The sequence below is a fragment of the Ogataea angusta genome (genome assembly GCF_019207475.1).
Source record: "Ogataea angusta isolate 61-244 chromosome Unknown 61-244_NODE_6_length_652341_cov_89.526226, whole genome shotgun sequence".
Classification (NCBI taxonomy): domain Eukaryota; kingdom Fungi; phylum Ascomycota; class Pichiomycetes; order Pichiales; family Pichiaceae; genus Ogataea; species Ogataea angusta.
This window is the reverse complement of record NW_025065220.1, coordinates 474,195-496,651: the sequence shown is the minus strand read 5'-3', so window position 1 is coordinate 496,651 and position 22,457 is coordinate 474,195. Positions and strand designations below refer to the sequence as shown.

Below are 22,457 nucleotides of genomic sequence, written 5' to 3'. Positions count from 1 at the left end.
TTATTTCCACAGCAAAATGAGCGAGTCCAATTCGACGTCTTCGGAGCCTCTGGACCTTATCAGGCTATGTCTAGACGAGCAAGTTTTTGTGAAACTCAGAGGAAGCAGAGAAATGGTGGGGAAATTACACGTAAGTATACTGTGTCGATACCTATGCTAACATCCAGGCTTACGACATGCACTGCAACATGGTGTTGAGCGACGCTACAGAGACCATTTTCTACACCGAGCAAGACTCACCAGAGATCAAGTCGAGAACCAAGAAAAGTGATATGGTGTTCATTAGAGGCGATTCGGTGATACTTGTTTCCGACGCTGCCAACGTGTAAATTAAAGTGTACTTGGGAATAAATACGGATAAATCTAATTTCCAAAATAATTAAAAATAATCTATATCGAATTTCTTCTCTGGAGAGTTGGATGTTTATTCAACTCGCGTCTTCTAGTTTTGAAGGATGGCAATTCGCCCTTGCTTTGCAGCTTGTTAAGGACCTCAGCCGCGTACTTGGACCCCACGCCGTAGATCTCGTCAAACTTCGAAAAGTCTAACGTGGCATAGCCTTCTATTGGTGGCCTTAAATAAACGCAATCCTTGGAATTTTTCGACTTTTCCAGTGCAATGACAGACGCCACGTACGCCAGTCGAATCTGGATGTCTGTCATGGTAGGAACGTTAGGGTGAGCTGAAAATGGATTTATACGATTCAACAGCACCCATAGACCACTGAGCGACTCACCGTAGTGCATCTTGGACCGGTCATCTTCCGACCCGACATCACACGCAATGATGGCGTGTGCTCCACGCCGTTTCATTTCCTCAACTGTCAAATTGTCGATATAGCCTCCGTCAAGAAGCATGTTACCATTGTCAGTTAGTGGAGGTAAAAGAGCAGCAAGAGACATGGAAGCACGCACATACCTCCATGCGTAGCCCGAAGTGTGAATCTCCATGACAGACTCGGTGATGTTGGTGGAATTGCAGTAGAATTTGATCCAGAAGTCTTCAATCCGGGAGTCTCCCAGGGCCTTCCATATTCCTCGATTGAACTCGTGGCCAGTGGTGTACGAAGTCAAGGGAATAGTTAGATCCAACAATGAACGCCAAATAGAGCCCATGCGTCCCGAGAAAGTCTTTGCTCTTCCATAAACTGGAACCAGGTCGTACTCACGAGCATACAGAGCACCAACAAACGCTCCTATCGAAGTGCCACCAACAAAATCAACAGGTATACCTTTCTCCTCCAAAGCAGCAATGACACCAATGTGACTGATCCCGCGAGCACCGCCTCCTCCCAAAACGAGACCAACTGCCTGTCCAGTAAGAATACGCGCAAGACGCATAAAATCGTCCTTATGTTCTTGCATGGGCCGGTAATATCTTTTGGACTTGAACGCCTCTCTGGTTTGCTTGATCATTTGCAGAAACTCGTTGTTACTCAGCATGTTCCGTAGATTGGCAGACAGCTTGGCAGTAGTGGCAGTGAGAAGTTTGCTTGTATTTGCGGATTTGGATATTGGGCCAAAGTCAACTTCTGAAGGCATGGAATTCGTGTCAAACGAAAGCTGGACATGGTGGTGCGAATGGACCCAGATCCGGTTCTTGAGCCAATTGTTCGTTGATCCAGGCTCCACGTATCGTTCTGGATGAAGGAGAATGAGTTCTGTGCGGGCCGTAGTGTTGTTTTTCACCAGCAGCCGCTCGTACTCGCCAATATTCGGAGGCTGCTGAGAGTCCGCTAGGAGAAGGATACAGTCTCCTTGCTGGATGCACGTCTTTGTCCAGGAAGAGTTGACAGGCGTATCGGCGACGTAGATGACAATGTCATATTTATCTTCTAGCTCGGAGAAGTAGCCACTCTGTTTCAGCTTGGCCAGATGGTCAAACGCGTGTTTTCCGAGACGACTCAGCGCAGTGGACTGGGTCAGCATTTTGGCGGTCTTGCTGACGTTTTCTAGTGCAGTCGTAAGCCGTTCGCCAAATTCAACGACTGGTAAACCGTACGTGATTGGCAGGATGGTAATTGTTCGGTAGTTGTTGAAGTTTTTGCTGAAGTTGTCGTCCTTGATTGGAGCCGTGGGCGATGTCAGCTCAAAATTTCCGTCGTGCTCTTTGCTATGGATAAATCTGTTTGCAACAATCCGTGTGACTTTGACCATGATGGACGGATTGCTGAGAGCGATCATTTCAAAGAGACTCCGTGGAATACGAGCAAGCTCAGAGTCGCGAATAGCCACCAAGGTCAAGTCCCGCTTGGTCTTGGTCAGCACCTCCACCTCTCCAAGAGACTCGCCCTGTCCATGCTCTGCCACAATTACAGGCTGCGCATCCTTGCCCTCAGAAGTCCTCATCGATCTGAACCGTCCGTTGAGAACAATATAGATACCATTAGCAGGGTCTCCCTGGGTGTATAAAGAGTCACCAGCGGAAGTGTGGACCCATTCCATAGCGTAGTCTGCCAATAGCAGACGTTTGTCAAGAATGCGCAATAGATTTTTTGCAATGGCCAGCTGAAGGTACGGGAAACGCTCGTTCAAGATCTCAAAAACCTCTCTGGGTAAAAATGCCACATAGCAGTCCAAAGCTGCCACCACATTCACAAAGGATTTGGACCCAATTAAGGTTCCCAGATACCCAGCAATGCCGCCTTGCTTCACCTCGTAAACAAACTCCTCTGTAGGGTCTCCGTCGGTATTTTCGTTCATGTAAGTGACTTTCAGAGCTCCGTCTATCACGTAGAAAATTCCTGGCGTGTGCTCATTAGCTTCGATCAGTTTTGTTCCAGTTGATATGTGTTTCAAAGTGATCGAGTTGGCGAGGTCAGACTTGATGTTCTCGAAATCCATAAAACTCTTCTGACTCTCTGTGGTTCCGTCCTCATCATCGTTGAGATTGCCGAGATTATGAGACGAAAAAGTGCGAACCTTTGATTTCGTTCCGATACCGAGGCCTTTCGGTTTGATATTCATTTCGGTGATGCCTGCAATCATCGGCGAGCTCACCACCGAAGGCGAGAAGCTCATTCTGCTTGGAGACGAGACCTGGAGCGACCCACGGTCCACACCAATGCTTTCGCAAATGCTCTCTGCTATGGCTACGCGAACAGCCATCTCTGCAGGCTCTTCGTTTTCACCGTTGATGATTCTGTCGTGCAGATGGCTCTTATCTGTCTTCTCAATGCTTGCCATCTTGTCCAAATGAGACACAGGAACGTTCGAAACAAGGTCTCCTGGATTAGTCGAATTTCGAGCAGCCAATGAGAAGTGTCTTGATGAGTTTCTCGCGCTTGAAACCTCGCTCCTTGGTCTACGGACCTTGATTCGCGACCGAGGCATGGCAAGCATGTCGTCGCTCTGGTTGCTTTCGTCTGCGTCCGAACTGAGTGCTGCCATAAAAGAGTTAGGAGCCGTGTTGATGGAAACCGGACCCCCTGGCGAAACGGACCTAGAACTAGGGTTTAAATGCAGCGGCTCTGACCTCATCACTTTGGAGCTCTGGCTTCTTTTAAGCAGCGAATGCGACTCGTTCAGTGTGCTGTAAGAAGACAATCTTGGCGTAAAGCGCTCCACAACGTTGTTGCTTAGATAAGAGGGAAGCACATTGGAACATCGTTTGTTGAGGTTGATTTCTGTCCGCATGATGTCTGTGGTGAGGCCAAGGTAGTCATGCGCCGTCTGAAACGTAACACGGTACAGTTTGGTCAGAATCATCTGTACAATGTGACAGGTGGCCTTGGGGTATTTATAAGCGAGTCTTGTGAACGAGTCTTTGGGGATGATGGAAATGGTGCAATTGTTTTTCGGAATGGCGATCAGGGTTGGCGTTTCGTTCGAGCAGGGTAGCTGTGGCACAGGAGAGTCTGCATAAACCTTGTTGTCCAGGTCAAAATCGGATGGAACAGGTAATATACCAGAAGCGTGTCTGTCTGGAGTATTCAATTCAGAAGCAGTGAGCAGGTTCAGCACACTTGTCAACGATGACAACGGAGCACCGCTTTTGACATTATTCAGAAGTCTGTACTTGATGTCGTCAACAATGACATAATTGGTGGAGGATTCATTGGTGAACACCGCATACTCGTCGTTTGAGCTTCCAATCTTGCAAAAGACCTCAATCTCGCCCTCGACGCAGATCATGAACCCTGAGTTTTCGTCCAAAAATACAATCTCGCCAGAGTCCAGCTTCTGCGTCTGCATGCTTTTGGTCAGCTCATTGAACACTTGGCTTTCCAGATAGCCAAAAATCTTTATTGCAGACAAGAACTCATCTAGATAATTCTGCCTGGACTTGCGCTCTCTGCCTGTTGTCTCTAGAAACGTGTCCATTGACGGCTCCTGCCGCTTTGGGTCCTCAGGAAGCCGTGAATAAACGGTCAAGTATCTGTAATGGATGTAGGCATACGTCGCTAAAGAGACCACAATCGCAATCAGGAGGACGGTGGAAAATGAAAGGGCCACCTGGGCCAGGTAGGTCGCTAAGGAGTAGAGAAATGCAGAAAATAGGTAAAGGGATGTTGCCAGGAGATTGATGAAGCCGGACACCAGCTTTTGCGGGAGGGCTAGCAACCACTGAGACATGATCCCTCGTGAAGACGACTCTGGCTGTGTACAAAAAAGATGGAAAGCGTAGTTTGGCTGTGCAGCCTAAAAAGTCATAGCATTTATAAGGTCAGGCTGTGCAACGACTTGTCGCGTAAGAGAAGGACGCGGAAAAATACGAAAAAAAAAAAATCTCCAAGAATATTTAGATTCCGGCTGTGCAGAAAATACTTGGCTAATCTTACCTCCAAAATTCACAGCCACGTTACCCTGCTCTCAACAAATTCCAAATCCCAACAGTCTTGTTGGGCCAACTATTATTTCAGTATTGTGTAGCTATTGATCAGAGCACGGCACAGCCACAAATGTGTCTCAAAGCGCCTTTTTTTTTGTTGACGAGTCGTGGCTGCGCAGGTAAACTTTTTCAACTATATCACTGTCTTCAACAGCTTATTTTTTTTAACCAGCTGTTGTCATGTCGGTGAATAGACCGCTAGTTATCACCCACGGAGGGATTGAGACCACCATCTTGACCCCTCCAACTAATTACCTCCTGTACCAACAATTGACCACAGATTTCTACAAGTCTCTTCCAGAGGTCACCGAAGGATACGCTGGCGATGACGAGCCAGCGTCCAAGGCAGAACTGCTGATGATGTTCTTGGGATACATCGTTAGGTCGAATGTTCTGGAGTCGGAGAAATTAGACGCGATCAAGCTTGTCCTAGACGAGTTCGACACAAGATTCCTGCTCAACAAAGATATCCACTCTTTCGCAGCCGAGTGTCTCGCGTCTGAAACCCATCCAACAACCCTGGAAAAGGTCAAGAGCCACATCCTCAAAAACTACTACTCTGGAAAACTTTATGTGGACAAGAACTTTGGTCTGGATCCTGCACCAGTCCAATCTGCCTTGTTCAAGGCCGCCAAGGACAAGAAGGCCTCCATCTACACGGTCTTCGGTGGCCAGGGAAACACCGACGACTACTTCGAGGAGCTCAGAGAGATCTACGACGTGTATAACCCTCTTGTGACGCCATTCTTGTACACCGTGCAGTCCAAGCTGCAATCTCTCATATCTTCCACCTCCGACATCGACAGAATTTTCACGCATGGTTTCGACCTCATCAACTGGCTCGAGAAACCAGAACAGACTCCAAACACAGAACACCTCCTGTCGATTCCTGTGTCGTGTCCGTTGATTTGCGTGATTCAGCTGTGTCACTTCGCCATCACCTGCAGACTCTTGGGTGTCACTCCTGGCCAGCTCAATGAGCTCACTAGCGGTACCACCGGTCACTCGCAAGGTCTCGCCACCGCAATTGCCATTGCCTCGGCCGACTCTTGGGAATCCTTTGAGGTTCAGGCTCTGAAGGCCGTCGAGTTCCTTTTCTACCTCGGTGTCAGATGTCTCCAAGCTTACCCATCCACGTCGCTTGCACCAAGCACCGTCAAGGACTCAGAAGAAAATGGAGAGGGCACCCCAGGACCCATGCTCTCCATCAGAGACCTCACGTACGAACAAGTCACCAAGTTTGTCGACGAGACCAACCAGCATTTGCCCGAGGCTAAGAAGATTGGCATTTCCTTGGTCAACGGTGCCAGAAACTTGGTTGTCACTGGGCCACCTGAATCTCTATACGGTCTCAACTTGAACCTCAGAAAGGCCAAGGCGCCTTCTGGGCTCGAACAGTCCCGCGTTCCTTACAGTGAAAGAAAACTCAAATTCTCCTCTAGATTTTTGCCGATCATGTCTCCATTCCACTCTCATCTGCTTGCTCCAGCATCTCCAAAAATCAAGAAGGACCTTGAAAAGTCCAATCTCGAGTTCAATACTGCAGACCTGAAAACGCCAGTCTACGACACCTACGACGGCTCAGATCTTAGAAAGTACACCGGATCCATCACTTCCAGACTGATCGAGCTTATCACTCTCCTGGCCGTGAACTGGGAGGTGGCCACTAAATTCGAGGCCACCCACATCCTTGACTTCGGTCCTGGTGGAGCCTCTGGTCTGGGTGTTCTCACCCACAGAAACAAGGAGGGTACCGGAGCCAGAGTCATTGTTGCCGGCGCTTTGAACATTCCTGGAGAAGATTCAGAGTTCGGCTACAAACAAGAGCTGTTTGACATCAACGCCTCCTCTCTAATATATGCCCCAAACTGGCTTGAAAACTACCAGCCTAAACTGATCAAGACCTCGGAAGGAAAAATATATGTGGATACCAAATTCTCCCGACTGTTGGGAAGAGCACCACTCATGGTTCCTGGAATGACCCCGAGTACCGTTTCGCCTGATTTCGTTGCTGCCACGATCAAGGCCGGCTACCACATCGAACTAGCAGGTGGTGGCTACTTCAACCCGGACATGATGACCAAGGCTTTGACCAAAATCGCTGAGAACATCACTCCAGGTTCCGGTATCGGTGTCAACTTGATCTATGTCAGTCCTAAGATGCTCCAATGGGGCATTCCTCTGATCAGAGATCTCAGGGCTAAGGGCTTCCCAATCCAGTCTTTGACCATCGGTGCTGGTGTTCCTTCTCTTGAGGTTGCCACGGAGTACATTGAGACCCTAGGAATAACTCACTTGGGTCTGAAACCAGGATCCGTCGACGCTATCAGCCAGTGTATCACTATTGCCAAGGCGCACCCTAACTTCCCTATTGTGGTGCAATGGACCGGTGGAAGAGGTGGTGGTCACCATTCGTTCGAGGACTTCCACCAGCCAATCTTGCAAATGTACTCCAAGCTCAGAAAATGTCCAAACATCATTCTGATTGCCGGTTCTGGTTTCGGTTCTGCTGAGGATACCTATCCATATCTGACCGGTGCTTGGGCTACGAAGTTCAACTACCCACACATGCCATTCGATGGTGTTCTGTTCGGTTCCAGAGTCATGGTTGCCAAGGAGTGCAAGACTTCTCCTGCCGCCAAGAAGGCCATTGCGGCTTGTACCGGTGTTGACGACAGCAAATGGGAATTGACCTACAAGAAGCCAGCAGGTGGTATTTTGACTGTGAAGTCCGAGATGGGTGAGCCAATCCACAAGATTGCCACGCGAGCCGTTGTTTTCTGGAAAGAGATGGACGACACCATCTTCTCTCTTCCAAAGGCCAAGATGCTTGAGGCTTTGGAGAAAAAGAAGGACTACATTATCAAGAAGCTTAATGCCGACTTCCAAAAGCCATGGTTTGGAAAGAACGACGAGGGCGTTTGCGACATCCAGGACATGACTTACGAGCAGGTTGCCAAGAGATGTGTCGAGCTGATGTACGTGAGAAAGTCCAAGAGATGGATCGACGTTAGTTTGAGAAACTTCCTCGGCAAGTTCCTGAGAAGAGTTGAGGAGCGTTTCGCTGGCAAGGAGACTTTCTCCCTGATCCAGAGCTTCAGTCTTCTGGAGAACCCAGACTCCTGTTTGGAGACCGTCTTCAACGCATACCCAGAAGCCAAGAGCCAATTGGTCAACGCTGAAGATTGCGACTACTTCATTGCCATGTGTTCCGATCCAGGCCAGAAGCCAGTTCCGTTCGTCCCAGTGTTGGACGATAGATTCGAGGTGTTTTTCAAGAAAGACTCTCTCTGGCAATCCGAGGATCTCGAGGCCGTTGTTGATGAGGATGTTCAGAGAACGTGTATTTTGCATGGACCTGTTGCTGCGCAATACACCAACAAGGTGGACGAGCCAATCAAGGAGATCCTGGACAATATACACGAAGGACACATCAAGAAACTCTTGGACGACGTTTATGGTGGAAACGTTTCTAGAGTTCCTGTTGTTGAGTACTTCACTGATAAGAGCACCGCTAAGGTCGAGTCTATCCCAGGTGTGCAAGTCACCAAGACTGCTGATGCTGTGACATACTCTATTGGCTCTACTTTGCCAGACACCGATGCTTGGTTCAAGCTTCTGGCTGGCTCTGAGCTGAACTGGAGACACGCATTTATCACTGCTGACAGATGTGTCCAGGGCTACAACCACGCTGAGAATCCAGCCAAGAAGGTTTTGGCTCCTGCCCAAAACATCTCTGTCAGAATCCAGTACCCAGACGACATTTCCAAGACTGTCATTTCCCTGTTCGACTCCATCAAAGGTAAAGACAAGGAAGTTGTCAGAATTTCTGCCAACGGCAACTCCATCAAGATGGATCTGATTGAGCACAGAACTGCCGACGGAACTCCTGTTCCATTGGAGTTGCTATACACGTACAAGAAGTCTGACGGATTTGCTCCGATTCAGGAAGTCATTGACAGCAGAAACGACAGAATCAAGAAGTTCTACTGGAAACTGTGGTTTGGCTCCAAGGTTCCTGTTGAGCTGGACTTTGATGCGACCTCCACGATCGATGGCGGCTCCACGGAAATCACTCAACAAGCCATTGCCGAACTGACGCATGCTGTTGGAAATTCTTGCGAGTACTTCGTTCCAAGAGTTGGCAGAGACCAGCTGGCTCCTATGGACTTTGCTATTGTGATCGGATGGAGAGCTATCATGAAGGCTATTTTCCCTAAGTCTGTTGACGGTGACATTTTGAAGCTTGTTCACCTGTCCAACGCTTACAGAATGATGCCAGGTGCCGAGCCATTGAGAGTTGGCGACAAGGTCTCTTCTGACGCCCAGATCGTCTCTGTGGTCAACGGTGCAACCGGTAAGACTGTTGAGGTTCTTGGTACTATTTATAGAGATGGCAAGGCCATCATGGAGGTCACTTCTGCCTTCTTCTACAGAGGCGTTTACACTGACTTTGAGAACACTTTCCAGAAGACTACCGAGACCCCAATGGAGGTCACTCTGAAGACCGCTATGGACGTTGCTGTTCTTCAATCTAAGGAGTGGTTCCATCTGGGTTCTGAGCCAATTGACCTGACCGGCAAGACTTTGACCTTCAGATGCAAATCCGTCTACTACTTCAAGAACCAGAACGTTTTCTCCTCGGTCAGGACCACCGGTGCCGTTTACTACGAGATGCCATCGAAAGAAATCAAACAGGTTGCCGAAATCAACTACAAGGCTGGTGTTTCGCACGGTAACCCTGTGGTTGACTACCTGAGCAGAAACGGAGTGCCAATTGAGCAACCAGTCCAGCTGGAACACGCCGTTCCTCTGTCTGGTGCTCTTGTCACCAAGGCTCCAGGCTCGAACGAAACGTATGCTGCCGTTTCTGGCGATTACAACCCTATTCACGTCTCAAGAGTATTTGCTTCCTACGCAAACTTGCCAGGCACCATCACCCACGGTATGTTCTCATCTGCTTCCGTCAGATCTCTGGTTGAGATGCACGCTGCCAACGGTGTCGCTCCAAGAGTGAGAGCCTACAAGGCCAACTTTGTTGGGATGGTTTTGCCAAACGACGAGCTGACGACCCAGTTGGAGCACGTTGCCATGATCAACGGAAGAAAGATCATCAAGATCGAGACCAAGAAGGTCGAGACCGGCGATGTGGTTCTTTCTGGTGAGGCAGAGATCGACCAACCGGTCTCCACCTTCGTCTTCACCGGTCAAGGTTCTCAGGAACAAGGTATGGGTATGGACTTGTACAACTCGTCCGAGGTTGCCAAGAACGTTTGGGATAGAGCCGACAGACACTTTATCGACAACTACGGATTCTCGATCTTGGACATTGTCAAGAACAACCCTAACGAGCTGACTGTCTACTTTGGTGGTCCAAAGGGAAGAAAGATTAGAGAAAACTACATCACGATGATGTTCGAGACCATCGACGAGGACGGCAAGCTCAAGTCGGAAAAGATCTTCAAGGACATTGACGAGAACACCACCACTTACACTTTCAAGTCACCAACGGGACTGCTCTCTGCCACCCAGTTCACCCAGCCAGCTCTTACTCTTATGGAGAAGGCTACATTCGAAGACATGAAGTCCAAGGGATTGGTGCCTAGCGAGTCCATGTTTGCTGGTCACTCCCTTGGTGAGTACTCGGCTTTGTCATCTCTGGCAGACGTTATGCCAATCGAATCCCTGGTCGATGTGGTGTTTTACAGAGGTATGACGATGCAGGTTGCTGTTCCAAGAGACAGCTTAGGAAGATCGAACTACGGTATGTGCGCTGTTAACCCATCCAGGGTCTCTGCTACCTTCAACGATTCTGCCCTGAGATTCGTTGTCGAGCACATCAGTAAGCAAACCGGCTGGTTGTTGGAGATCGTCAACTTCAACGTGGAGAACCAGCAATACGTTGCTGCCGGTGACCTGAGAGCTCTGGACACTTTGAGCAATACGTTGAATGTGTTCAAGATCCAGAAGATCGACATTGTCAAGCTGCAGGAGATAATGTCGCTCGAGAAGGTTGCAGAGCACCTGAGTGAGATCGTGGACGAGGTTTCCAAGAAGTCCTTGGCCAAGCCACAGCCAATTGACTTGGAAAGAGGATACGCCTGTATTCCATTGAAGGGCATATCCGTTCCGTTCCACTCGTCTTACCTGAGATCTGGTGTCAAGCCGTTCCAGAGATTCCTGGTTAAGAAGATTCCAAAGTCTGCTGTCAAGCCAGCAAGCTTGATCGGCAAGTACATTCCGAACCTGACCGCCAGACCATTTGAGTTGACAAAGGAGTACTTTGAGAATGTCTACGAACTGACTGGGTCTGAGAAGATCAAGGCTATTCTGGACAACTGGGAGCATTACGAGTCAGCATAATATGTATAGAGAGATTTATAATTTAATTGGAGACATGGGAGAAAAAAAAATCGTATCGACGCGACGCGACGCGATTTAACGCGAAACCGCAAGATTTGCTAACTTATCTGCATGTTTGCAAGACTAGGAATAAGAAGCATGACGGCCACCCAAAAACAGCAGACGTTATCTCGGTTTTTTGGCTCTCAGGGCGAGCGTTCCATGCCCAAAAAGCGATCGCGTAGTCCGTCGCCAACGTCATCAAAAAAGGCCCTCAAAAGCGACGACACAAAGGAGAGCACGCCAGAGGATTCCGTTGCAGATGTCGCTGAAAACGCCAAGGAGCGGCTGACCGACGCCACAGAGCTCCTCAAGATGGAACCCGAGGTCAAGGTCCCTGACCTGGCCGTCGGGAAACCCATCCCATATAGCAAATTGTGCGAGGTGTTTGAGGCTTTAGAAAAAGAGTCCGGAAGACTCAAGTGCATCGAGATCGCCTCTGAGATGTTTTCTCATGTGCTGGACGTTTCCGAAACCCAGGAAGACCAGATACGGAACCTCGTTGAGGTCAATTACCTGACCATCAATAGAGTTTGCCCAGATTACGAGGGTCTTGAGCTGGGACTAGGCGAGACTCTGCTTATGAAAGCACTGGCCACAGGAACAGGCCGTTCGATGCAGCAGCTGAAAAAAGATCTCGGCGAGTACGGCGACATCGGACTAGTTGCTCAAAAGTCGAGATCGAAGCAAAGCTTGATGTTCAAGCCGCAACCGTTGACAGTGTCTCAGGTATTTAATAATCTCAAGCAAATTGCAAGCATGTCGGGGGCCTCTTCGCAAAACAAAAAAATCGCCATGATCAACAAGATGTTGACGTCCTGCGACTCGCGCGAGGCCAAGTTCCTAATGAGATCGCTGGAAGGCACGTTGCGCATCCAGTTTGCCGAAAAGTCGGTGGTGGTTGCATTGGCCAAGGCTCTGGTGGAGCACGAGATGAAGCAGCGAGGTGAAAAAGTGACTCCTGCGGTTTTAAGTGAAGCTGAGGAGCAGATGAAAGAGGCGTTTTCGCAGACTCCCAATTACGAGCTGATCATCGAGAGCGCGATAAAATACGGAACTCTCAACCTCATGGAGCATTGCACGCTCAAGCCGGGCATTCCGCTCAAGCCGATGCTTGCGAAACCAACCAAGTCCATCACGGAGATCCTCAACCAGTTTGAGAACCAGGAGTTCACCTGCGAGTACAAATACGACGGTGAAAGAGCACAGGTGCACTTGCTACCCGACGGAACGCTACGGGTTTACTCCAGGAGCTCTGAGAACATGACCCAAAGATATCCAGACCTAATTCCGGTCATTGAGGAGCTTCAGAGGCTTAATCCAGAGGTGCGATCGTTTATTTTGGACTGCGAGTGTGTGGCATGGGACAAGAAGCAGGAAAAGATCCTCCCGTTCCAGATCCTGTCCACCCGAAAGCGCAAGGACGTGAGGGAAGAAGACATAACGGTGCAGGTGTGTTTGTTTGCCTTTGACATCCTGCTATACAACGGCGAGTCTTTGATCCAGAAGTCCCTGAAAGAGCGCAGACGGTACATGTACGGCAACCTGAAGATTATTCCTGGCAAGTTCCGTTTCTCTGAGAAACTCGACTCCTCCGACCTTGATGTCATCACGAAGTTTCTTGACCAGTCGGTCAGGGACTACTGCGAAGGGCTGATGATTAAAACGCTCAATGGCACAAACAGCTTATACGAGCCATCCAAAAGATCGAGGAACTGGCTCAAGCTGAAAAAAGATTATTTGGAGGGAGTTGGAGACTCTCTGGACCTGGTTGTCATTGGCGCATATGTTGGCAAGGGGAAGCGCACTGGAGGGTACGGCGGGTTTTTGCTGGCAAGCTACAACCCAGATAGCGGCGAGTTTGAGGCGATTTGCAAGATTGGCACTGGCTTTAGCGATGAGATTCTTGCTTCGCTATTTGAACGACTAAAACCGACACAGTTGGACAACCCTAAAGCGTCGTTTGTGTACGACAAGACGAATCCGCGAGCAGCGCCAGATATCTGGTTTGAGCCAACAACGCTGTTTGAGGTGAAAGTGGCGGACTTTACAGAGAGTCCTCTGTACAAGTGCGGCTACAGTTTCTTGGGCGACGGGTCCAAGGGAGTGTCGTTGAGGTTTCCACGGTTTGTGCGGATCAGAGATGATAAGAGTGTCGAGGACGCGACGACAAGCGAGCAGATAGTGGAGATGTACGAGAGACAGGCACATCTTAGCTGAAAACCAAAACCTCGATTGTACAATATTTTGGCTCGGAAATTTTCAGCCGCAGTACTATTAAGGGAAATAGTAAACAAATATAGTTGAGAAAAAAGTGATTGATAAAGTTGAACAATTTAATGAAGCGGTTGGACCAACTGGAGAAATGCTGCAGCGGCGTCCAGGAACTCCAAATAGAACAGGTCGCCCTGTTTGATGGGGTACAGGTTGAAGCTGCAGTGGACTCGATCCGATTGTTCATACACGAGTTCCTGGCTGTGGGTGATACGCTCTCTAGCTTGAGCGCAAATGCACGACACAAAGACACTCTCACCAGAGTGAATGAGTGCATCCAAAAATCTGACGAGCTTTTAGCCGCATTGGTCACCGCCATAGAATCAAAACTGGAATCAGAACCAGGATTGGAATCCACCGTTAATCAATTGGAACCGCTGTGTGAGGAGCTACTTACAGCTAAAAAGCACATCTCGGCGTACTTGGAAAACCTGCATGTAGCCATCAGATACACAGAGCTGGATGAACAGGTGCTGGGGTCGATTAGCGACGAGATTCAAGACTGTTCTAAGGACCTGAGAACGCTCAAAGAGATGCTTCTCACCAGTCCTGTTAAGAAGCTTCCCAAGCTCGAATTGGAAGAAATCAATGCCAAAATGACCCAGAGCGAGAGCTTCAAGCTGCGAATGCCCACATTCACCTGTCTGGATGAGCGCTTGCTGGGCTTGTACCAACAACTTGAGGGCAGAGTAGACCCGATTCAGGCGGCCGTGCTAATTGTGCCTCAGACCCTGGAAAGCTATGGAGAGGTGGCGATGCACAAAAACCCAGGGTCAATCATGCACCTTATATCAAGGTATGAGGGCCTTGTGCAAGAGGTGCACGAGCTCAGGTCTGCCTTAAAGCAGATTTCGCGCGAGCTCGTGGACCGTCGCTGGGAGCACATTTTTCGGTCTCTAATGAGGGAGATCTCTCAAGCACTAGAGGACCTCGAGGACGAGATGGCTGTCAAGCATTGTCTGGGAAGCTCCAGTGTGCGCAATTTGGAAATTATAGGCCAGTCATTGGGTATTCTGAAGCGTGCAACAGGCGAGAGACTGATTACCGATAAGAGTATGATTGAGAAGAAAAAGGAAATGGAAGCACAATATCTGCAACTCCAGGAACAACATTATGAATCCAAGAGAAGCTCACCAAGCCCGTCGATGGCCTCAGCACCTGCGATATCCAAAGGATCGCTTTTTGACGCTCTCCAGCTCAAGCCAGTTTTGATCGAGTACAACCCGACATCCGCAAAAAAGCGAAGTCCTCTCAAATTTGATATTCTGGAAGACGACGAGTCTGAAGTCTCCTTCCGCACCGCGTCCAGCAACTCTGTTCTCAAACGACTAATGGACGAGGCCGAGGACAAAGAGAACGAGACATCTAGAGACACAGAAGAAGACCTTGCTGAGAAAGTGGAACAACTAGACATCAAAGAGCGTTCGCCACGAAGTATGAGGTCTCTTTCTCAGTCAGATCCTTTCATCACGCCTAATGCAAAGCTTCACAGACCAAGCGTTCAGAAACAAGCCGGAAAAACCAAGCTGCTCAAATATATTCCATTACCAGTTCCTTTGCCAACGACTAGAGACGAAACGTTTAGAAGACATATTGAGCCTTCTAAGTCGCATGTGACCAGAATTCCGCTTCCTGTGCGTCCTGAGTCTCGTCAGTCGCTTCTCAACTCCAAAATAAGAGGCGAGCACTACGCGATGCCTCCAGTGCGGAGCTCGAGCTGTATTCCACGATCCAAGCTGCTCGACAAAATTCATCCAACACCGTTAAAAACTAATACACGCCCGCTGTCGGCATTGGATATACACAAGTCCCCGACAATGATGGTGCAGCCAACACCGTTACGAGTGATAAAACAGAGAGCTCGAGCGACATCGTCTCTGGGTATCATCAATCCTCGACGAGTCGCCTCTTATGATAATGACACTTTCTAATGTATAGTAGATTTTGCAATACTACTTCTCGCCAAATATTTTCGTCATCCAGCTGTTCTTGAACTTCTCAAGCTTCTCTTCTTCAGAGAAGAGCCGCAAGGTCCCTTCCTTCGGATTGTACTCTCCCTGTTGTATCTTTCTCTCCTTATCGAGGTATATTCTTCTGTAGATTTCGATAGCTGGCAGAGCCATAAAGATCAGGCCTGCTCCAATTCTTCTGTATGCATTAACTCGAGCCAAATCTTTAGGATCAACAGTGAAGCTTTGTTTGGTATTCTTGCTTGACATAATGACGAACTTAATTACCCCATCTTATTCTAGCACAGCCGGAAAATTTATTCAAAAATTATTTCAGGCGAAAAAAAAAAATAATAGGAAAATTTATAGATCATGCCTAAAGCTGCCAAAAAGCAGTTTGCCACCAAGCCAGCTCCTGCTGGTGACCAGATGAACAAGGTGTTCAAATTTAACACAGAACTTGGTCAGCATATATTGAAAAACCCTCTCATAGCCCAAGGTATAGTGGACAAAGCAGAAATTAGACCCTCTGATGTGGTGCTAGAGATTGGTCCGGGTACCGGTAACTTGACCGTCAGAATTCTGGAAAAGGCCCGCAAAGTTATTGCCTCAGAAGTGGACCCCAAGATGGCCGCTGAGCTTACAAAGAGAGTTCAGGGCACTCCGTATGAGAAGAAACTTGAGATTATCATGGGCGATTTCATGAAACTCGAGACCTTACCGTATTTTGATGTGTGCATTTCGAACACGCCCTATCAGATCTCGTCTGGTATTGTCTTCAAGCTTCTTAGTATGCCTAGACCGCCAAGAATCGCTGTGCTCATGTTCCAACGAGAGTTCGCAATGAATTTAACAGCACGGCCTGGAGATGCCTTATACAACCGTCTGAGTGCCAACGCCCAGATGTGGGCCAACGTGAAGCATGTGATGAAGGTGGGAAAGAACAATTTCCGGCCTCCGCCCAAGGTCGAGTCATCTGTGGTGAAGGTGGAGCCAAAAATTCCTCGTCCCAACCTTGACTACAACGAGTGGGACGGACTATTGAGGTTCTGTTTCAACAGAAAAAACAAAACCCTCAACGCAACTTTCAGGAACAGCAAGATCCTGGAGATTTTGGAGAACAACTACAAGACGTTTCTTGCCATTTTGAGCGAGCAAAGAGGCGAGATGATGGTGGATACCAAGACAGACTTTTCCGCAGTCGTCAAGGAAAATGTCACGAAAGTGCTTGCAGAGACTGGTTTTGGCGAACGTAGACCGGCGAAGATGGACCAGACCGATTTTCTGAAGCTACTGTACGCGTTCCATCAAGTAGGTATCCACTTTGCATAGTGTATTATTAATCTATTATTAGTCTATCTTCTTTTCTGTCCTTTTGAAAAGTCTTTCTCTATAACATCCGTAACCCCACTCTCTTCCAGACTTTCCTCCTCAACTTGGACAGCTTCTCTCCGTTCCCACCATCTGGTCTCGCACAGGGCGAAAGCTTTTGTTTTAAGATGTTTTCCACGATGGTCTGGATTTTGGCTGATGGCCCATGTGAGGAAGTCTGGTCCAGTACGCAAATAAAACGCTCTCAGCGACTCGAATGCCTTTGGATGCGGCAACCAAGGATGCTCGTCAGGAATCTCTGCTTCCTCAGGCTCTTCCTCCTCAGGCTCCTCCTCTTCTTCCTCGGCCACCAGAACTTCTTTCTCCTGCTCTTCTTCATCGTCTTCATCGTCATCGTCGCTCTCGTCGTCGCTGTCCTCTGCTTCTTGTTTCTCTAGCTCAGACAAGTCCTCCCAGAACACTTTAACTCCATCCAGCTTGGATAGGTCAATCGAGTAGAACGAGTCCAGATTGAACTCCTGTTCTCCGACTTCGTACATGCCTCCATAAATGTACAAAGTGTCATCCACGACACAGGTCAGGGCATTGAAACGGGCATGTGGCAATTGGTTGCGAATCTCCAGCGTCTCCTCAGGCTCATCGTCGTCCTCTTCTGCAACAGGCGCTTCGTCCTCTTCGTCGTCTGCCAAATTATGTTTTGCAAGAATAGAGTTGAGCATTTCTTCGAGTTGTCGAGTTTTGTCCACCTTCTCCTTTTTAGCAGCGGCCCTTTTCTTGCTCGACCGCAGCGACAGATTGGACCATCTGTTGGTCTCCACGTTATACGAAAGGAGCGTGTTGTAGAATTCAGAGTCCAAAGTCTCTTCTGTTTCCTCGTAATCGAAAACACCCCCGAAAAGCATGCCTCTGCCCTTGTGGTACTGCATGGAGCATCCAACACGGGGCGACGGCTGGAAACCCTGTTTGCGACGACGTTCGAACCGGATCTGTGCAGGATCACTCTTCATGTTGAGTGCCCAGCAATCGGTCAGGATCTTGCCCTTTTGAAGTCCCTTACCAGCTTTCACCTTACAGTAGCCCCCATAAACCACAGCACCAAAGTCTGTGGCCATGAAAGAATGTCCAGACCGCGGATCTGGAATCGAATGCGACGCTGGGAACTCCACCTGCTTCCATTTGTACGTAGTGATGTCAAACAGCCACAGATCATTGAGATATGTGGTATGGGAGCCAAGATCGCGGAAGCCACCAAACAGCATCACGTAATTTTTCCAGCACGCCATGCGGTGTCCACTACGGTTCGGAGGACCCTTTCCATCAACTTTTGCCCATTCTTTGGTCTGCGAGTCCAGAATCCAGGTATCCGAAAAATGGTGGAAAGTGGATTGTTTGGGAGACGAAAATTCACCACCATGCATCACAAAGATACCAGACGGATGGTAGCACATGGCGTGGGACGACCTCGGGAGCGGCGAGTTCTTGGACACATACCGTCTCCAAGTTTTCGAGTCGACGGAGAAAACATTAAGATCGTTATAGAAATGGACTGTCTGGCCCGTGTTAACTTCTCCTCCAAAAAGAACCAGCTCTCGACGGCCATTGGTGTTGCTTGCAGCAAACGTGGCGTTGAGTCTCTTTAGCGGTCTGTCAATGACTTCAACATGAACTTCCTCAAATTCCTGCTGCTCTAAAGCTAGCTGCTTCAGTAGTTCATCCAGATCGACGTCGTCCTCTAGATCGTCTCCAGCCTTTTTCGAAAGCTTCTTTAGCTTTTCACCTGCCTTCTTGGCGTTCTTCTCGTTTTTTTGGGCTATCCGAGCCTTCTTGGCCTCCTTGCTCTTCTTGTCCTTCTTGGCCATTGAAGAAAGATTCAGGTGAATTTTTTCTACATATCTACAATGCACAGACTCTTCAAAAAATTAACCTAAACACCAGATATCAATCGTATTAGCTATAAAGCGCACTCCCAAACCGTCTATTTGGACGTGTCCTCTCCGTAGTCTTCGCTCATTTCCACCTCCTCGTCGTCGATGAAGCTCTGGTCGTCCTCGTCGATCTCGTCGTCGTCCTCATCATCGTCTTGATAGAACCATTCGTCTTCGTACTCGTCGGCCTCTGAACGTGAGGTGGCGTCGGGAATCTCAAAGTCGTGAGGGATGTCCTTTTTGGACCGCTCGACATCTTTGGCAACCATGTTGTAGTAGTCTTCTTTGTGATCTCTGAACAATTTGCTGGCGTCCACATTAGCAGGAGAGTTGATGTTTGGATCGTCAAGTAGCGAGATAATCGAAACAAGAACTGATTCAACGCACTGAGCAGGGCTCCATGTCTCGTTAGAAGGTTCTCCGCTGAATGCGTCACCGGCCTCATGCAAAATGGAAATGCAAACCCGACCATCTTTATAAACATTGGGATGGAAGATTGGTGGCGTGAATCTGAATGCTGGCGGCGAAAATGGATAATTACTAGGGAAACGCATTTGGCATTTAAGGTACGCGCCGTTGTATTTGGAGTTCGGATTAGGGATGTACATGCCAATATCCCATAGGAAGATGTTATCCGAATCCAGCTGGATCCGAAACGATGGCTGAGATTTGGTGAGCTCTTTTAGCTCCTTTTGTAAAATCGCTGCTGCGCTCATATTAGGGGTTCGTATAGTTGTCTGACAGGCTATGTCAGAGGCCACCACAATATATAGTATAGCTCACTAATGAAAACACAATCAGCTAGGTTTTTTTTTTGGCCATCATTAATTCCTTTTCCTTAACAGCGTGAAAAAACAAACGTCATAGACGCGCCGATCGGCCTCGGTAAGAATAAGTCGGAATCCAATTTATTCATCTATATATGTCATTAGTTATGTCGTTGTGCTAGGTAAGAGTCTTGTGTTCGCTTCTCTCATGCTCCTCATTCAGGACTGCACGTCGTTTCATGAACGCACCTCGTGTAACCTCGTCCCCTGTCACTTCGTTGTCGTCGGTTTCAGGCTCCATTTCTTCTCCGTCTTCCTTGGCTTCGTGGTCATCTGCCTCTTCGCGGTCTTCATGCTCTTCTTCTTTCTTCTTCTTCTTCTGGGGTTCGTTCAGCAGCTTGTAGAGCATACTGTTGCGGTCAGCATACAGGTCCTTGAATTTGCCTTCCTCTGCTAGCCGGCCGTCATGGCCCAGAACGAGCACCTCATCGCATTTTTCTATAGTTGAGAGACGGTGTGCGATAGAGATGGTGGTGAGAGACCTGTCACGCATGAGGTTTGTGATTGTCAGGTTTATGGCGTTCTCAGATTTGGAGTCCAGGGCAGAAGTGGCCTCGTCCAAAATAAGAATTGGAGGATTTTTGATCAGGGACCGGGCAATGGCTATTTTTTGCTTTTGGCCACCAGATAGTTGCGAGCCTTTAGGCCCGATATCAGTGTTGAACTTGTCAGGGAAATGATAGACAAAGTCGCAGTTGGCTTTGGCAGCCGCCCATTCAACCATGTCAGCGGTGATTTTCACGTTCCGTGGCAAGCCGTATGTGATATTATCTGAAAGAGTGCCTGGAATGAGAACAGGCTCCTGCTGGACGTACCCAAGCAGTTGACGAAGGGAATGGACAGAGTATTTGGTGATGTCCACACCATCAATTAGGATCTGGCCCGAATTCGGGGTGTAGAACCGGAGCAGCAATAACGCAATTGTGGATTTTCCTTTTCCTGAAGGGCCCACTATGCACACGTTAGAGCCGGCTTTGATTTCAAAACACAGGTTGTCAAACACTTTATTGTCTGGACGCGTAGGATATGCAAACGTCACGTTCCTGAACTCTATGTGGCCCTTGCACCCAGGAATCTTAGGGCCCACGACCTGGTCAATTTTGGGCACCTGGTCTTGCACCTCGAAAAGTCGCGAAGCAGCACCTGCTCCCTTGAACAGCTCAGTGTAGAAGGTGGCCACGCCGAAAGTGGCGTTTCCACAGTATTCTGTGTACATCATGTAAGCTGCCAAATCACCAACGGTCATGCTTCCGTTGAAAACCAAATTTGTTCCTAGACCCAGGGTGAGCAAAAAGGTAGCATGGCCCAGAATTCCCGTGGAGACGAAAAACGACGCGTTCGTCATTGCATCTTTATAGCTGATCTTGAACACGTTCCTGATTTGGTTGTCATAACGATGCAATTCCTTGGTTTCGGCCGTAAATGACTGAATAGTCTTGATGTTGTTGAGCTGCTCTTCGGCAACCTTGGTAAGTCCACCGGTGGCCTTTTGTAACATCCTGCTGATAGCTTTGATTTTCATGCCGTAGGCGTAGGATGCAAACAGCAGGGGAGGCCCAAATGCCAGTAGAACCATCGAAAGTGTCGGCGAAATGTGGAACATCATACCGATGGAGGTGCCTCCAACGATAGAATGCTTGATACCGTCAGACATGTTTTGAGTCACCGACCTGGACACAACGTACGCGTCACTGGAAAGCCTCGATATGAGGTCTCCCACCTTGTTTTTATCATAGAATTCCATATCTTGTCTCAAGACATTCTTCATAATGTTCGACCGAAGTCGGGCCACCAGTTTCTCGCCCAACACTCTCAATATAATTATTCGGCCAAAAGTCGCCGCCGTGTAAACACAGAGCATGCCACCAACCACGGCAAGAAGCTGGTACAGCGTAAGGCCATAAAATCGGGCTTCTTCGAGGTTTGAGTAGCGTCTCGTGGAATCGAGGATTTCTCCCGTCACCTTTGGTAGCGACATCACTATGAACGCACTGATAAACAGCAGGGCTATTGCAAGCGAAAAAAGCTTGAAGTCTCTTCGAGCAAGCTTGAGCAGCCGTCTAACTTCCGAGAAGCCCGCTTCAGTTTGTTCTTCTTCTGCCACACCAAAGATGCGTTCTCGTAGGGTCCTTGGCTCTTTCTCCTTCGGGGTTTCTTGGGGCAGATCCGTTTTCTGAAACTGAGCCGGAGACACACTGAAGGAGCGCTGAAAGGTTGTGGAGACCAGCGAAGGGCGCCATAGAGGCACTGGTAGAGATCGAGTTCGTGCTGCCAGCATTCCTGTTACCGAGAGCGGGCGAGCGACAAAGGCTCCTACCAGTGGCCTTGAGGGCACACGAATCATTAACGATCGTGCTATCAAACTCATGTGGACAAAATCGCTAAATCTGTTTGCTGTCCCTCAACAACAGAACAACGTGGTAAAGCAGAGGTGAAGAAGGGAGTTTATTTCTTTCAGTAGATATGACACCTTTGCACCGAAAGTCTCGTTCAAACGGAATTGTTGTCGAAGCTACAAGATTTTACAGATCTGACGAGGTCTAACGGATCAACGATGTCTGAAAAGCATGGAGAGACACTCGGATAAAGATGGACAAGGCTTGTTGTATTCCAGTCGTTCGTCTCCGTCATGTCCACGTTGTCATGCTATCGTGTCCGCTGCACCCCCCGATACGTCCACTGAAAGAATGTCATGTCTTATTCATATCTATCTAAGCAGACTTGTTGGATCCCAGCTCGGTGGTCGAAACAACGTTGCCCTTCTCGAGTTTTTGAACCTTGGCATCGGAAGTGTATCTCTTCTCGGCTGCGACTTTCAAATCGTTTTTAAGAGACCGTTGAACGGTTCTGGCAGCAATTGCCAAGTATTTGTTGAAAGAGATTCCAGCCTTTTGCCACGATGACATGTTTCACTTGT

General features: G+C 48.6%; 10 protein-coding genes across 10 annotated transcripts; 5 read left to right on the top strand and 5 right to left on the bottom strand.

The window, feature by feature from the left end:
• Window positions 1–16: 16 nt before the first annotated feature.
• KL928_003319 (uncharacterized protein) lies at window positions 17–329 on the top strand (the record flags this gene model as incomplete). Its single annotated transcript, XM_043203893.1, has 2 exons — window positions 17–68; window positions 136–329. The coding sequence occupies 2 exons, from the start codon at window positions 17–19 to the stop codon at window positions 327–329; spliced, it is 246 nt and encodes an 81-aa protein (XP_043059572.1).
• Window positions 330–390: 61 nt separating this feature from the next.
• KL928_003318 (uncharacterized protein) lies at window positions 391–4,323 on the bottom strand (the record flags this gene model as incomplete). Its single annotated transcript, XM_043203892.1, has 1 exon — window positions 391–4,323. One exon carries the CDS (start codon window positions 4,321–4,323, stop codon window positions 391–393), a length of 3,933 nt encoding a protein of 1,310 aa, XP_043059571.1.
• Window positions 4,324–5,011: 688 nt separating this feature from the next.
• On the top strand, window positions 5,012–11,194 carry KL928_003317 (uncharacterized protein; the record flags this gene model as incomplete). The annotated part of the gene is made up of 1 exon (XM_043203891.1): window positions 5,012–11,194. One exon carries the CDS (start codon window positions 5,012–5,014, stop codon window positions 11,192–11,194), a length of 6,183 nt encoding a protein of 2,060 aa, XP_043059570.1.
• Window positions 11,195–11,332: 138 nt separating this feature from the next.
• Window positions 11,333–13,453, top strand: KL928_003316 (uncharacterized protein; the record flags this gene model as incomplete). The annotated part of the gene is made up of 1 exon (XM_043203890.1): window positions 11,333–13,453. One exon carries the CDS (start codon window positions 11,333–11,335, stop codon window positions 13,451–13,453), a length of 2,121 nt encoding a protein of 706 aa, XP_043059569.1.
• Window positions 13,454–13,572: 119 nt separating this feature from the next.
• Window positions 13,573–15,438, top strand: KL928_003315 (uncharacterized protein; the record flags this gene model as incomplete). Its single annotated transcript, XM_043203889.1, has 1 exon — window positions 13,573–15,438. One exon carries the CDS (start codon window positions 13,573–13,575, stop codon window positions 15,436–15,438), a length of 1,866 nt encoding a protein of 621 aa, XP_043059568.1.
• Window positions 15,439–15,459: 21 nt separating this feature from the next.
• KL928_003314 (uncharacterized protein) lies at window positions 15,460–15,726 on the bottom strand (the record flags this gene model as incomplete). Its single annotated transcript, XM_043203888.1, has 1 exon — window positions 15,460–15,726. One exon carries the CDS (start codon window positions 15,724–15,726, stop codon window positions 15,460–15,462), a length of 267 nt encoding a protein of 88 aa, XP_043059567.1.
• A 102-nt stretch (window positions 15,727–15,828) lies between these two features.
• On the top strand, window positions 15,829–16,788 carry KL928_003313 (uncharacterized protein; the record flags this gene model as incomplete). The annotated part of the gene is made up of 1 exon (XM_043203887.1): window positions 15,829–16,788. The coding sequence occupies one exon, from the start codon at window positions 15,829–15,831 to the stop codon at window positions 16,786–16,788; it is 960 nt and encodes a 319-aa protein (XP_043059566.1).
• A 23-nt stretch (window positions 16,789–16,811) lies between these two features.
• Window positions 16,812–18,647, bottom strand: KL928_003312 (uncharacterized protein; the record flags this gene model as incomplete). Its single annotated transcript, XM_043203886.1, has 1 exon — window positions 16,812–18,647. The coding sequence occupies one exon, from the start codon at window positions 18,645–18,647 to the stop codon at window positions 16,812–16,814; it is 1,836 nt and encodes a 611-aa protein (XP_043059565.1).
• Window positions 18,648–18,763: 116 nt separating this feature from the next.
• Window positions 18,764–19,429, bottom strand: KL928_003311 (uncharacterized protein; the record flags this gene model as incomplete). Its single annotated transcript, XM_043203885.1, has 1 exon — window positions 18,764–19,429. The coding sequence occupies one exon, from the start codon at window positions 19,427–19,429 to the stop codon at window positions 18,764–18,766; it is 666 nt and encodes a 221-aa protein (XP_043059564.1).
• A 229-nt stretch (window positions 19,430–19,658) lies between these two features.
• KL928_003310 (uncharacterized protein) lies at window positions 19,659–22,446 on the bottom strand (the record flags this gene model as incomplete). Its single annotated transcript, XM_043203884.1, has 2 exons — window positions 19,659–21,735; window positions 22,262–22,446. The coding sequence occupies 2 exons, from the start codon at window positions 22,444–22,446 to the stop codon at window positions 19,659–19,661; spliced, it is 2,262 nt and encodes a 753-aa protein (XP_043059563.1).
• Between the last annotated feature and the right edge of the window lie 11 nt (window positions 22,447–22,457).